Source organism: Notolepis coatsorum (genome assembly GCF_963971535.1).
Source record: "Notolepis coatsorum genome assembly, chromosome: 17".
In the NCBI taxonomy this organism is placed as follows: Eukaryota; Metazoa; Chordata; class Actinopteri; order Aulopiformes; family Paralepididae; genus Notolepis; species Notolepis coatsorum.
Window position 1 is genome coordinate 28156026 of NC_140181.1, and position 16269 is coordinate 28172294.

The window sequence follows — 16269 nt, forward strand, 5'->3', positions numbered from 1 at the left end:
AAAAATCAATCAATCAATCAATCAATAACATCCCTCATCCAATGCAAATGTGAGGGGGGAGTGGCTGCCTTCCAATTGAGTAGAATGAGGCAATGAGTGAGGTGAAGGCCATGGCATTAGATTGCCCAGTAGATATAGCAACGTTCTCCGGTGTCAGGCCAAATAATGCAATCAATGCGAGGACATGGGTCAACATTCACAGCAAAAATATCTGAGTATTTAAAAATGGAACTCCAGAAAGGGGCCAGTGCTGGACAATGCAAAAACATATGGATAAGCGAGCCTGGGGCTTGGTGGCACCGGTCGCATGTGGGATCCATACCAGGGTTTATCTTAGCAAGTCTGGTCTTTGACCAATACACACAGTGGAGGAGCTTGAACTGTATCAAAGAATGACGGGCACATATAGAGGATGAGTGTATTCGGGAAAGAGCCTTTTCCCATTCTTCGTCTGTAAATTCATGATTTAGATTGGTCTCCCAGTTCTGTCTAATGGCCAATACCGAAGAGGGTAGGGATAAGGATATAATATTGTATAGTTTAGATTAGGGCTGTCCCCGACTAAGGATTTGGATGGTCGACTATGATTGGCCAACATTTTCCGTTAGTTGAATATTGGTTGACAAAAAAAAAATATATATATATATATATATATATATATTTAATTTAATTTAATTTTTTTTGTATCATTCCATTTGGGCTGTGGGGGTGCTTAATGTCTGAAGGAGTCGACTGAAGGCTTCTTGTCCTCTGCAAAAGCATGCAATTGGTCCACTGATGGATACATCTTGATATGTCTAGTGTGTTCATTAGATGGGTGAAATCCTCTTTCAGTGCCTCTGTGCCTGTTTTCGTAGGCAGTTAGCCTCTGGTATGCGTGCCATTAGCGTTAGCCACGCTTCTAGGCCTCTTTTCTTTTGGAAAGAATGAAAAAATAAATAAGAATGTTGTATTCGACTAAGAGGTTGGCAGTCGACTACGGCTCCTTTCGACCGATTAGTCGACTAATCGACTAATAGGGGTCAGCCCTAGTTTAGATATATATATGCAGCCTTCACCTCCAAGATATGGTCAATCTCAGTTTTTGGAGGCATATGGGGGAACTGAGCAAATTTATTCTTAACAAAATCACGTATCTGCACATATCTGAAGAAATGTGTTTTTGGTAAGTAAATTAAACATTAGGGACAATTGTGTGAAGGACATAAATGAACTGTAATGGTACAAGTCGTAAATGCTCAAAATGCGTATACATTTTTTTAAAGTTTAAATATGAACATTATCTGGCCATCCTCAGTAAATACTATCAAACTCCTCAACATTACAATGGAACAACACCAAAACTCCCACAAAACAGTCACCAAAATGCTGCCTGGGTTTGGGGTTCCAGTCCCACTGGACTCCACTGTTAAAAACAAAACGTTACCCACTCACGGTACCGCTAAGGTCGTTTTGGATAAAAACTAGAGGTGGGCATAGATTAAAAAAAATATTAATCTAGATTAATCTATCTGCAATCATGGAGTTAATCTAGATTCATCTAGATTAAAATGGCTCATTTGAAGTCTGCCGAAGGCATTAAAAAAAATGCTAACCACTGAACCCAGGACCTTCTTGATAAGAAGCAGCAGTGCTAACAACTGAACCCAGGACCTTCTTGATAAGAAGCAGCAGTGCTAACCACTGAACCCAGGACCTTCTTGATAAGAAGCAGCAGTGCTAACCACTGAACCCAGGACCTTCTTGCTATGAGGCAGCAGTGCTAACCACTGAACCCAGGACCTTCTTGCTATGAGGCAGCAGTGCTAACCACTGAACCCAGGACCTTCTTGATAAGAAGCAGCAGTGCTAACAACTGAACCCAGGACCTTCTTGATAAGAAGCAGCAGTGCTAACAACTGAACCCAGGACCTTCTTGATAAGAAGCAGCAGTGCTAACAACTGAACCCAGGACCTTCTTGATAAGCAGCAGTGCTAACAACTGAACCCAGGACCTTCTTGATAAGAAGCAGCAGTGCTAACAACTGAACCCAGGACCCTCTTTCTATGAAGCAGCAGTGCTAACCATTGAACGCAGGCACTTTTTGCTGTGAGGCAGCAGTGCTAACCACTGAGCTACGGCAATTTATCTGCAGCATCGCGGTTCAAATCTGGATCGTCATCCAGTATTTTCACTCTCTCTCTCCTCTGTAAACTATATCATATATATGTACACACTATATATAATAACACCAATAAATGCCCCAAAAAACAATAGAGAAAAGGAATGATCAAAAGGGGTTTTGAGACTCACACTCCTTCATCATGCCGATGTCCACACAGCGGCTGAGGCGGCAAGCCTGGCAGTGGCGGCGGTTGTCCTTGGTGATGGTGCAGCTTCCATTGAACGGACAGGTGAAGGTGGCTTTACGCTTCATGCTGCGTCTGTAGCGAGATAATTCAAGATGATTCATTGTCATGTGCACAGTTAAACAGACAATTTGCCGTACAATGAAAAACGTACTTTGCTAGTCCGCCGCTCACGCAACATCACACAACTTAACTAGAATGAACAACTTAAATACAAGCAAATGCTAAATGTTAAATGGGCATCTTAAAAATAAATGGTAGAATATATATATATGCACGTTCCTTTCAGTGTAGGATCAAGTAGTGTTTACACATATAAATATATGGAGGTGACAATGGGTCACAGCAGCAATTAAAGTGTCTTTAGCATTCACAGTTTCGGGGGAAGGGTGACAGTGAGGTCACAGCAGCAGTCAAGAGTGTCTACCAGATACAGACTTACTACTAAAATGCAATTATAATTCAACTTCACTTGGGAAGGTTTACTAAAGCAGTAAGCACACTGGCTCTTCACACACCTGGACCAGACGCCTGAATGCCTTCTACAACAGAACTGCATTTCCGCGTCTCTGATTGGCCAGGTCATTTCTGGTCATGTGACGTGTACGCCCAATCGTGGGACCGCAAGTTTCTACACTGGTTAGGCTTAGGCGCTCGTTCGAAGTTGGTTAAGGTTAGAGTTTGTCTTAGAGCATGGCGATAGAACGCCAGGTAGTTTGCAGGCTGTTAGACCCGGAAATAAGCGCAGAACTTGCTGTCCCACGATTGGCGCACGCACATGTCACATGACCTGGCCAATCAGAGCGCAAAACTCGAACGCGGAAATGCAGTTCCGTCGTCGAAGGCATACACGCGGACCAGACCTGCATTAGCACTGGTGTCTCCCTACAACACACTGACAGACACGTGAGACAGACGAAGACACCTTTTAACAAGCCAACAAAAACAAAACAGCTCTGCATAGTGGAGCTTGTTTCAGGCAAACAGCTAAGTCAATAATGATTCAATAAAATGATCTGTGACCCTTGACCTTTACTGGTAGTAGCCTAAACTAGAGCATATAGGAGAGAGTATTACTAACATAAAGAAGCTAGAGTGTGTGAGAGACAGAGAGAGAGAAAGATAGTGAGAGAAAGATAGTGAGAGCAAGAGAGAGCGCAATAGAAAAGGAGAGCAGAAATCCATTAATTCCTCGTCCTAAAATAAAAACATTCAATGACAAAGACTCAAAATACTTTTTTAGACAATAGCACTGAAGGCAAACAAACAATTGAGTGATAGCAAGATATTACAAAATAAGAGAGAGGAGGAGAGAGACAGAGATAGAGAGATAGAAAGAGAGAGAGAGAGAGAGAGAGAGAGAGAGAAAGAGAGAGAGAGATAGAGAGAGAGAGAGAGAGAGAGAGAGAGAGAGAGAGAGAGAGAGAGAGAGAGCGATTACAACATAAAACAGCCACTTAATCCCTATAATACTTAAATATAAACAAACATACAGTAGTCAGTCATGCAACGACACGTCTGGCAGCAACAGAGACATCCAACTAAAACACATCCGACCACAGAAGAGGCCTGTAGAGACTTATTTTCAACTCTGTGACTACATACATGAACTACGGCCCTATGAAATCCCAGAGGTGTCCTTTAAAGTTCATGCTTCTCCCCTTCTTTGGCTGACATCACCATTTTGTCTGTCAGCAGCATTTTGTACTTGCTGAAGCTTCTCTCTGTATAATAATTTTTTAAGTTTAAATATCAACATTATCTGGCCATCCTCAGTAAAATACTATCAAACTCATGTGACCTCATCTGGTCTTTCCAAAGACCAGAGATGGGATGGGTGAGCACGCACGCACGCAAAGTCTTTTTTTCTTAGGAGTTGCCTCCATTTTCTCGTTTTGTTTAGCTAGCTAAACGTTTATCGTTTTCGGCTGTCTTTCTTCTCCACTTCAATGATAGCCACTGTCTACATAAATCCGCGTCATCACGCACCTGCACGCCACACTGGCAGCTCGGGCTGACAGCTCGAGCTGCTCGGCTGTGCATTGGTTTTTGACACAGACGAAACGCGGGACAGGTGGTCACCTTACTCGCTGCGCCTATCTACTCCTATCTACGCTATAAGCGAGCAGCACAAGCCTGTCTGACTTGCGACTGAAATAGATGCATTCGTTAAGAGAAATTCAACAATCTAACAGTTATGCCTTCATTATTATGCCTCATGCGCACTGCCAGCCAGCCTTTATTAAAAACCTGTGACTGAGTCAAGTACGCAGGAGTGAGGCGCGGGCGGAAGTGGCAATTATTCAAAATAAAATACCCGGAAGACTAATCAAAATAATACATTTAATTTTAACCTTTAACACATTGACCGCCAATAACGTTGTACGACGTGTTTGCTGGTCATGCGAATTCCGCCAAGCCACAGCGTACAACGTTATTGAGATCATATAAAAAAATTTCGCCATGGTATTCATAATTCCGCCACCCAGCCTCTGCTGAGACAGTGGGACTCTGCACAATCGTGCAACGCTTCAATACCGCCGCCTGGTGGATGATCGGGTCGAGTTACAACCGGAAATGGATCTCTGGTGATCTCGGTGCATCTGGGAAATCCGTCCGGCAGTCACATATTGTTGCGGGACTCTAGACACACATCCGTGTATATGGATCGCTGCCATAACTCAATAATCGATATGATTTGGGCGTTTATTGCGCCATACAAACCGGAAATGGATCTAGTCGATCGACGTCAAATAAGTGGGATCTTTTTCCTCCAGTCTCATCGGCGAACGGTAAGAGGACAGTAACGTTACTTTCAGCTTGATTGTTTATTATTTTCAATGCAAACCGCTATATATATCAATATATCACCCATACTACATAAAGCATTTACTGACGATCACGGAATTATAAACGACCCCCCCCCCCCCCTTTCATCCGCGCATGATGAGTCATAACGTTTAGGATCGTATTCAGTTGAATTTTTTAATATAGCGAGTATCGCGAATAAACTGCAATCGATAATCTATATTATGCGTTTAGGCCTATAACTAGCGTTCTAGGAATTACTGCAGAAAACGATAAAAACATACTTATATTCTAGACGGTATTTTCGTATGAATCTATGAATGAAAAAGTATAACGTTCCTACATCCTGAATGATAGATAATCGATGTTGAATGGGCCATAGTAATGTCAATTTAGCAATACAATTAAAAAGGTTATAGCCCTGCAAAGAAGGTGAACAATGATCATACATTGATGGATAGAAGCGTGGCAGTCAATGTGTTAACGGTAAATTTTTTGTATTCAGCATGGACAGATTAATTTGCTTTCACGACTAACGATGCAGGCTTACCTGTATGCCTGATATGTGGTGAGAAATTTGCGAACAACTAAACATTTTCTTTTTATTTTATAGATTTTCCACAAATAAGGGAAGGACTCAAATAGAGCTGCATAGTTCAGGGTTTTATTTCAAAGTAGGTCTACTAGTCTTTTTTCAAAGTGGACTACTGTATCCACCTGAGAGCACCACAGTCCGTTGATGCTTTTAAAAGGGGCCTAAAAACATTTCTTTTTAACAAGGCTTTTGCCTGAATTATTCTTTTACTTTTATTTTGACTTCTATTCATTTTATTATTATTTTTTTTTGTATTATGTTCTTCCATTTCATTGGTTGTTTTATTCATTTAACTTTTTATCTTTATCTCCTGTAGCACTTTGAGATTTTCACAAATATAAAGTGCGGTACAAATTGAATTTATTGTTATTATTATTATTATTATTATTATTATTATTATTATTATTATTATTATTATTATTATTATTATTATTATTATTATTATTATTATTATTATTATTATTATTATTATTATTATTATTATTATTACTTTTTATTTTATAAATGTTCCTCAAATAAGGGAAGGACTCAAATATACCTGAATAGTTCAGGGTTTTATTTCAAAGTAGGTCTACAGATGCCAGTGTTTTATCCTATTCTGTGTTTTATTTCAAAGTAGGGCTACACATGGTAGTCTTTTTTCAAAGTGGACTACTTTTTATTTTATAAATGTCCACAAATAAGGGAAGGACTCAAATATACCTGAATAGTTCAGGGTTTTATTTCAAAGTCGGTCTATAGACACCAGTGTTTTGTCTCCTCTTCTGTGTTTTATAAAAAAATAGGTCTACACAGCCAGTCTTTTTTCTCCTCTTCATAAGTTTGAGGTTTTCCTTTGTTATAACAGGTAAAAACAGCAATAAAAAGTCAAAATTTTTCTTTTTGTTGCTTTATAATTCCATTAACACTTTGGATGCCACTAGTTAACATGGTAAAACGTGGTTAAATGCCAGCACCCACTTCAATGATAGCGTTGTGAACGCATAATCTCTGTCTTAAATTATGGCTATGTGTCTAATCTGCCCGTCGTTTATCAATGACTTGTTTGCAGTCAACATTGTCAAAACGGATTGTTTTTTAATCGGTTCATTTCCGTTTTATAGCATTTTGAAAAGCCCTAGTTTTTCAGGAAAATATATAGATTCCGTGATAAACGGCATTTACTGGAATATTCTGGCATACACAAAAACGGCCTATTTATGAATCGTTTTCAAATAAACGCTAGATTATCGATAGTATGTGTACTTGAAAAATCGATTATCTTATTTACTGATCAGCGAGCACACACTCACAGCCACACACACACATATGGGACACGTTGATATATAGGTGAAAACAGCTCTGATTATCCTATGACTGGTCAAATAGATTCCTTACCTCAGATCAGATGTTATCCAAAAAGATTATTCCAATTCCTGATCGCCATTCCAAATATCGATCGCGTTTATTGATTCAGCGTTGGGTGCTGGACATACATAATCCACACTGTTTTGAGGGCCGGCGATCACTTGGTCTCTTCAGTTGGCTTGACGGAAAAGTAACATGAGGAAACTCTTTTGATAGTAAAGGTTGCTGACCCCTGCTTTAGACAGTTACTGACGTTAGCCAAACTACTAATGTTTGACAACTACAAAACGTAGCTGCCAAGTTAACACATCTCAAGTATATTTGATTAGATTGCAAGGTAAAGGAGTAGTAAAGTAGAAGAGTAAAAGAGCTCATAGAGGGCAAATAACTCTCCATATAGCTCCAAAGCTCCATAGTTCAAATAGCTGCCTGGCTACAGACAACACAGAAACCTGTTTTCTTCACTGCCTTCACCTTTCCAGGAGCTCGTATAGAAGAAACGTCGCCATCAATAGTTCAATAAACAGCTCCCTGCCTTACATTAGTGTGTAGCCCGTCAACCATACTCCTTCAAAATAAAAGTGTGAGCATGTTTTTCGCCTTCAAAATTAAATAAATTGTTCCCCGAATACCTATGTCATTTCTAATCTAATAGTTGAATATTAGCTGTGTCCCTCCCTAAACCACACACACAATACATCCATTACCCACCTGAAGAATCCTTTGCAGCCTTCGCAGGTCATGGCGTTGAAGTGGAATCCGGTGGCCTTGTCGCCACACACGCCGCAGATCCGGGGGGCATTCCGATCAAACTCATCCAGGCCCACCACCGACGTTGTCACCGTCATGGGCTCCATCACTACAGAGAGAGAGAGAGGTTGACTTTCAATGTTCGATGAGGAAATAATCGATCACTTAAATCTCACACACACAAAAATGTAAAAACTCTAATAACACCAGGCATCACACACCCAACCCATGATGTTACCACAGACAACACATACGTCATCACACCTCCAATACAGAGTGAGAGAGAAGAGCAGAGAGGAGATGAGAGGTGGGGAGAGGAGAAGAATCACTGACAAAACAGAAAAAACAGAGAAACTGAGATTGATAAGAGATATACGTGTTCTTCTTATGGAGTCTACGAAAGAGAGAGATAGATAATACAAGCATACAATCTAGCAAAGTGTGAGAGTGAAAGAGATGCCTGAAAAAGAGACAATCACTTGCGTGTCTGTGTGTCTGCATCCATCCTGGATTTAAGAGCCCTGACAAACTGATAGGAGAAGAAAATGCGATGGAACAGTGTGCGTGTCCACCACTCTGCATGAAGATAGCCAGATCAGACAATCAGATGTTAGAAAATATGTTTTTCCTGTCCCAAAAGTGTCTGTCTGTCCATAGAATTAAGCCGTTTGATCTGTCTGTCCGTAGAATTAAGCCGTTTTGGTCAGTCTGTCCGTAGAATTAAGCCGTTTGGTCAGTCTGTCCATAGAATTAGCCGTTTCTTACCCCAACAGTTGGTAAAGAGTGGGTATGTTTGGTAAAAAGTGGGTAGGTTTGGTGGTGCAGGTGAGAGAGAGCGAGAGAGAGAGAGCGTTGTGGTCCTTGTCTTTATATAGAGACAGGTGCAGCGGCTCATTAGCATATTTAGCAAAAGGGCAGCGATGGGAACAGTCCGCGTCTCACCGCCAACAGCTCAGTGAGTCAGCATGCACACACACACACACATGCATGGACCCACACACCCACACACACACACACACACACACACACACACACATGCATCCATACACATAACACATGCAGGCACACACACAGACATACACAAAAACTCAAACACATGTACACACATTCATGGGTTCCCATGCTATCACACCCCCTTCCCTCCTCTCTCTCTCCATCTATATATCTCTCCCTCACACCTAAAATCTGTGTCTGTGAATGAGACAAACAGGCCTTGACAGATGTGAGGCATCACACCCCCACACCCACCTTCATACAAGCACACAAACAAACAATAGTATCACCTGATACATAGCAAGAAGCACACTCACACCATCTGTTGTGCCAATGAAATAAACAGCGGTATAACAGCTAACCTGACCAAACCTGACAACACCTCTGATCCTCTACTAGGACTTGTATATTGATTAGGTTAATTATCTACTAGGACCTGTGTATTGATTAGCTTAGCAAGGCAGCCTAAGGCTGCGGTTACACACAGGGCAATTTTTGTTTAGTTTTCAGGGTCAGTTTCGCGTTCCAGAACGCAACGTAATGAGCTAGGCCTGTCACGATAACACATTTTGCTGGATGATTAATTGTCCCAGAAATTATTGCGATAAGCGAGACCATTTTTTCACTAATATAATGATAATAGCATAATAATGCAAGGAAACTGTTTCAAAGTGCAATTAACTTTTATTTAACATTGGAGTGGAATTGGAAGACACTTGACATATCCTAAATAAATAAAACAACCAAAAACAATAAAATGGACTCTCAGCCTCTGTTAACAAATGTGCACTGTAATAAAAAACAAAAACAATATATAAAACGGACTCTCAGTCTCTGTTGGCAAAAATTGCACTTGAACTAAAACACAACCAAAAACAATAAATAAAATGGATTGAGTATATATTAGCAAAAATTGCACTTGAATAAAAAAACACACAACCAAAAACAATTAATAAAACAGCCGTAGCAACAACCACTTAATGTCGACATGAGGATACTATCGATCATCTAGCGTTTATTTGAAAACGATTCATAAATCAGCCGAAAAATGACAATGTGTTTTGTGTATTCCACTAAAGGGCTATTATCGTGTCTTTCTCTGGAATTATTAGAAATCGGCAACGCTTATAGTAGGATTCACGTATGCGGCTATAACACAGCCTTTCGGGAATGACCCCAGACCGCTTTAAAACCATACTTCACCACGGTATAACACGGGAACGTATGGATGAAAACATTTATTCTTTTTCACATACTGAACGATAGATAGTTGATGTCAAATGGGCCATAGTATTGTATCCATAGCTATGATATAGAATACAGTTATAGCTCTACAAACAAGGTGACGCACTACTATCTTTTAAAGCGTCGCATTGCTACGACGGGCCCCGTCTAATAGCTGGCGCTGAATGAGTTAAATAAATCCTATATTCTTTTTTTATAAATGTTTTGAGACACAAGTAGTAAGTTACCCATTACTGTTCAACCTCAACCGTGATCCTTCACGCTCAAACAGAGGGTGTATTTCAACCATTTAAAAAACAACCATGTTTTAGACTGCTTAGTGCTTACAGTAAAATCCTAACTCAAAAAAGAAACGTTTTTTATTGATTTGTCAACATTTTGGCCTTGCAGTTACAACTCCCTGCCAACAGGTGGGGGTGCTGCAGCACCCTCAGCACCCCCCCTTCCTGCGTCGCTGTCCACATTCATAATTTTTTTCCCCCCGCTCTCTCCTCCATGAGCTCAATGTAACGCGGAAGTGCAGTGGTCTATGTGGTATATACTACAGTTCCCAGAATGCATCGCGTTGCTGGAGCTTGCACACAGCTGTTCCCTTTACTTGCAAATGCTGCAAGCTGGGTACTTTCATTCATGAAGACGGGACATTGCATTGGCTGATCGTAGTCGATTTGTCTCGAGACTTCTCCTCCCCTGAGTGAGAAGTTGGCTGCTTAGCTAACACGAATATAAAACAACACTCTGTATTGTCTCTCACGATTTCTTGCCTGTCTCGTTGTTTGGCAACATTATCATGTGGGGTTCACTGAAATCTAAACGTTGCGTGATTCGTCGAAGCCAATGACTATCTCCGCCTCCCAACGAAGCGATACGCTAATCCAGCATCAAGCCTCCCAACGAAGCGATACGCTCATCCAGCATCAAGCCTCCCAACGAAGCAATACGCTAATCCAGCATCAAGCCTCCCAACGAAGCAATACGCTCATCCTCATCAGCAAACCACTCTAGCACTGCAGCAGCTGTCACACCCCAAATTAATCTCGACATCGCTTCACCAATAATCGTTGTATCAGAACACTACACATATCCTAATGTTCACAGCAAACTGTAGTTGATCACTAGGTATGTTTTATTAACGTAGGTGGAATAATTAATATAAGAAAAACGATAGGGAAATCTCTCTTAGCTTTCTCGATTGGTTAAAAATACCAGAAACTGGTGAAACTTGCTGTGCACGTGAACATATCCCTTGGAAATGAACTGACAGTAAGTTTGTATTGATATATCATTGGGATCCCCCTCCGAAATTGGTCAACACGACACCACGCATTTTGGCCGTAGCGTAAAAAAATTTAGTTGATAGAATTGGACGTTCTGAGCGCGGTGGACAACTTCCGTCTGTGTTTATAATCAATGAATGGTGAAACGGATTATATTGAAACATAGTGCGAGTACTCACAACAACTATTCACACAATTTAAAAAATATATTTATTTTGTCATACACAATGTATCTATTGGTTTATCTAATGAAGACCGTTCGTGTAATAGTAGGCTAGGATAGAACTATCAGTGTGGCTCACGGATACGCGTGGTGCTCACAGGAGCTCTCGTGCTGCACTCGTGCTGCCAGCGGCCCCGCCTTCCCACACGGAGACAGAGTGATCAATACTGAACGACTGCGCAATTGTCACCTGTCATCTCTCTCTGAAAGGTCCCTGTGGCTAAAACCCTGACTGGCTCAGAACTTGTAGGTGTGGAGGCACAGGATTTGACCGGCGTGTGTTGTGTCTGAGTTGAGGCTCCAGAGTATTGCATACATCTAAAAGGGCCGCTCTTGGCAAACTGTTTTTGCTGAATGCTTCAAACACTGGTGACCGATATATGGCGTACAGAGACAATGATATTGAACTTAAAAAGCTATTCAGGCGTTGTATGCAGTGACGAGAGCAACGGTAAAGGATTCCATTTGCTGGGGAACCATCCTTCCACTGCACACATACCAAGAAGAGAGGAAACCTGCACTTGTTGACCTCCTCAGGCAGAGCTGAAAAGGAGATTGGACGATGCCAAGATGCTCCACCTCTACCGCTGACAAATGACCCATTGGATTGGTGGAAATCTCAGGCACAAGAGTGCCCTCTCCTTGCCAAGCTGACCCAAAAGTACCCATGTGTCCTGGGGACTAGTGTATCTGCAGAAAGAATCTTTTGCGACTGCTGGTGACATAATCACTGCTCAGAGGAGAGCACTCACCTCCTGAGCATGCTGATCAGTTGCTGTAGAACAACATGCATATATTCAGGGTTCCTGCAGGTTTCAACAAGTTACATTTAACCCTCCAGTCACCCTTCAAAAAACCCACTACCTGTCTCCCTAGTGACCGAAACTGCGATCTCAGTAAAACATATCTCTTTCATGTATTGTTCCAATTCTTTTTCATGAATATCATTATTAACTTCAGTCCTCACCATACATATCAAATATTTATTCATTTTCAGGATTTTAACCATTTCTTAAATTAGGGTTAGGGTTGGGGTTAGGATTGTGGTTAGGGTTAGGGGGTTAGGGTTACCCTAGGCTTACCCTAACCCTAACCCCCTAACCCTAACCTGTCCAGTTGTGCGACTAGGGCGAAAGGTGTGCCACTTGTTGTTCACATGCTTAATAGTGATTGTTTTTAAAAAACAAACATGGATTATTGTAATGCGAGTCCAAGATGTGATACTGAGCAACTTTTTTGGCATATACATAAAATCTAGCCAACACTATCCACAAACATAAAGACCCCAAAACCGAGGTACGTACCGAACCGTGGCTTCTGTGTAGCGTTACACCCCTAGAAATAAGTAATTCCATAAAAATTGTTGGGGGGGAACTGATATTATTTATTACTTTGCAGCCCGGACATTTCCCCCAAAACACATTTAAACAAGATACAGAGACGTTATCGCAGCATAGCATAGAAGTAACTTCTTATTAGTGTGGGTGACCTGGCAAAGCCAGGTTGCCACCCACACTATAGTAATCTATACTCTTTTTATTCTTTATTTCTTTATTCCACCGATTTTGCAAACAAAACTCCTGCCAGAGCGTTCGCGCCCCATACACGTGAAAGGTATCAAAACGACCGGCTTGCTCCAAGTCACAGCGCTATTGCTTTTCGGAAGGTTTCACCGCACCGTTTGGCTACAAATCGACTTTAAACGGGAACATTTAGGTCCCATTGGGAATGCATTGCAAATTAGAGTAGGGCAGCTGAAATAATTTTGTTTCCACTACCTTGGATTGCGACACTGATCTCAATTTTGGACGTAGATATAAAAACAACACATCAAAACGGTGACACTGCTGTCGGCTCGCTCACAAAAGAAAAATAAATGGAATTGGACATTTCTATCTCAACTGATGACCATTTGTTTGAAGGTTCTCCTCCCCATAGACACCAATGTGTTCGCACTCTAAGAATACAATGATTTTTGAGCTTTTCCCCCCTTGTGTTCCGATCGCCACCAAGGCCACAATTGTCGACGGAATGCCACAATACCGCACACAACCCTTCATTGGGATCCTCGGGTGCTCATGTGAACGTGACAACGCTTCATCTCTTATCGTTTGCTTTTAATCATCGTGACAATGCAGTCATGCGTCTGCCCTCATTGAAATACATTCAAAGTGAAAGTGCATAGTCATTCGTGATTGCATCAGCCTAACAGGTGTGTGGCTCATGGCTCAAGGGTACAGCTGACCTGCCAATGACCTCTCATGGAGTTAACCCTTAATCGCCCCTCTGTGTAGCAGTACTGAATTGCTTGACAGCGCCCTCTGTCTTGCGGGTTGTGTCATTGTACTCAGTAGGGATGTGCTCTTTCATTGGTCTATGTTGACCAATTGTACTCGGTAGGGATATCCTCTTTCATTGGTCGATGTTGACCACTCCCCCGATCCTTAGACCACGCCCCCTTAGGCCACACCCCCTTAGTCCTGAAAAATTCTTAAAACTCGGAAAAGTCAGAAATTTTTTTTTAACTCGGAAGTCAGACAAATTTAAAAAACTCGGAAAAGTCCGAACATTTTTAAAAACTCGGAAAAGTCAAAAAAAATTTAAAAACTCTGAAAAGTGTGTTAATACGTTTTTTTTGTTTGTCGTAGAGACTCGCGAGAGACCCTCTCCCGTTGGCCGGCGGTGCACAGCCTCAGGCGTCACCCACACTTTCACAATTTCCCCCGCGCAGAATTGTCTAGTTCCAATATACTTTTTAGACCTATCAAAATCATATAACCCCTTTTTAAGGCCTAAATTCGGATTATTAAATGTAAGACCCCTCGGGAACCCAGGTATTTCAGGATGATTTGAAATGTGTCCAGGTTTACATGAAACAAGTTGGTAAATGTGTATTTTATTTGCATTCATTTATTTTGTTATTTTTGTTTTCTGCAAACTTACATTTGCGGAATTGCTGAATTTCCGTGAGGCATAGTTGTATACTTCCTGCCAGTTCTGGCTATTTTATATTGGAATTAAGGTACACGTGGACAAGTTGCAGTCAGTGTGTGTGTGTGTGTGTGTGTGTGTAAAGAGACTATACACTTTGTTTTACATTACATATCATTCATTCCTGCTTTATTGCCCTTTGAGGGGTATTTAAAAAAAAATTGTGACACACGTATTGTAGATGCTAGACCGGGTTCTGACGCCGACATGTTACTGTGTTGCAGGGTTAGAAAAAAAAAATTAAATTCAAGGGCTTTTTTTGCCCCCCTTAATTGATTTTCGGGGGCTTTTTTTGTATTTCGGGGGCACTGAACTTTTATGATAAACGGTTATTAAACATCCTTACGTCCACATTTTTTGACAGTCTTCGTCCCGCGGACAAAAAGATCCACACAAGCTCCTCGAACACTAGCCGTGTTTGCAGCTGGTAGGGGTGGGACGGTTCACAAAATGGACAGTTCGGTTCGTATCACGGTTTTGGGGTCACGGTTTTCGGTTCGGTTCGATATAAGTAAATTTTTATAAAAAGAAAAATGTAACACTAAAAAATCTAAACATGTTTCTCATTTATAAAAAAAATATAGGCTACATTTGTCAAAGTATTAACTTAGTGCAAACAAACAATATGCTCAGCCAGCACTAGACTTTCCTAGACTTTCTTTAATATAAACACAAAAAAACAATGTCAACCATGTTTAAATTCCCTGATTGTCAGTTCTTAATGGAAAGATTTGTTTTCTGCTTGAAATTATTATGTATCTGTCTACATTTATTTAGACTAACATTATTTAAATATTGAGTGCAACTGTGGTGGATTACGTAATTCGGTGAGTTGGAACCATCTATGGGTTGGCGCCGGGTCCCCACGGACATTTTAGTGTCACGGACCGCCAGCTCAGGCAATGTTATCAACGCGCTCCGCCAACGTTAGGAGGTGATGGCATGCAGTGGGAAAGCGGCAATAGTCCCGGTTGGAGTTAGTAAAACACAGTTGTATGTTAGCCTTCTTGGATGTTGAATAAACGCCTATCATTGTCTTTAAACACTCCGCCTCTCAGACTCCCATTTCCTCCTCTGCTAGCTAGTAGCTACGGTAACATTTCATTGACTGTATTAGCTAGCGGGCTACTATAGTTAAAACGTGCGTTGTGTTGTACAAACTGCTAATGCTATGGCAAGATGTGTGTAGGCCTATGTAATGTTAATGGCTATGTTTTTAAAGTCCCAATAGTATGCAACTGCAGAGCCGCAGAGCCAGCGGCGCTATCAGGTCCGGTCTGGGGACCGCTCAGCAGCGCCACCCACCCAATGGCTGAATTGCCAATGGCTGAATTGGAGTACTGCACTGTGCGGGCATAACTGTGAGCTCTGCGGCTCTGCAGCTGCACGCCTCTCGCTAATCCAGCACCAAGATGCCGCACCGCCATTCTCATCAGCAAAACACAGGTCGCGAGGGAATCATTCTCACAGGACATTATGACCGGAGATATTTAAATATGTCGGACTTCAACAGAATATATATATATAATTAGTAAACTGTCTGGGGCATTTTGTGCCCCCCTTAACTGATTTTCGAGGGCATTTTGTCCATTTTCACTGGCATTTTGCCCCAAGCCCGCGTTAATTTCGAACCCTGCTGTGTTGTAGCCTGTAGATTTGAGTGATTACAAAGTAACAAGTCAGTCGTCCAG

General features: G+C 41.4%; 1 protein-coding gene across 1 annotated transcript in view; it reads right to left on the bottom strand.

Annotated features, from left to right (window-relative positions):
* The window catches only part of LOC311243588 (vitamin D3 receptor A), a 270464-nt gene that overhangs the window by 91120 nt on the left and 163075 nt on the right, over positions 1–16269 (bottom strand). The window contains exons 2-3 of the mRNA XM_084332874.1: positions 7811–7958; positions 2294–2424 (exon numbers count right to left, since the gene is read on the bottom strand). Coding sequence (XP_084189000.1) covers positions 2294–2424; positions 7811–7956 — 277 coding nt within the window. The 5' untranslated portion in view covers positions 7957–7958. The remainder of the gene's footprint in view (positions 1–2293; positions 2425–7810; positions 7959–16269) is intronic.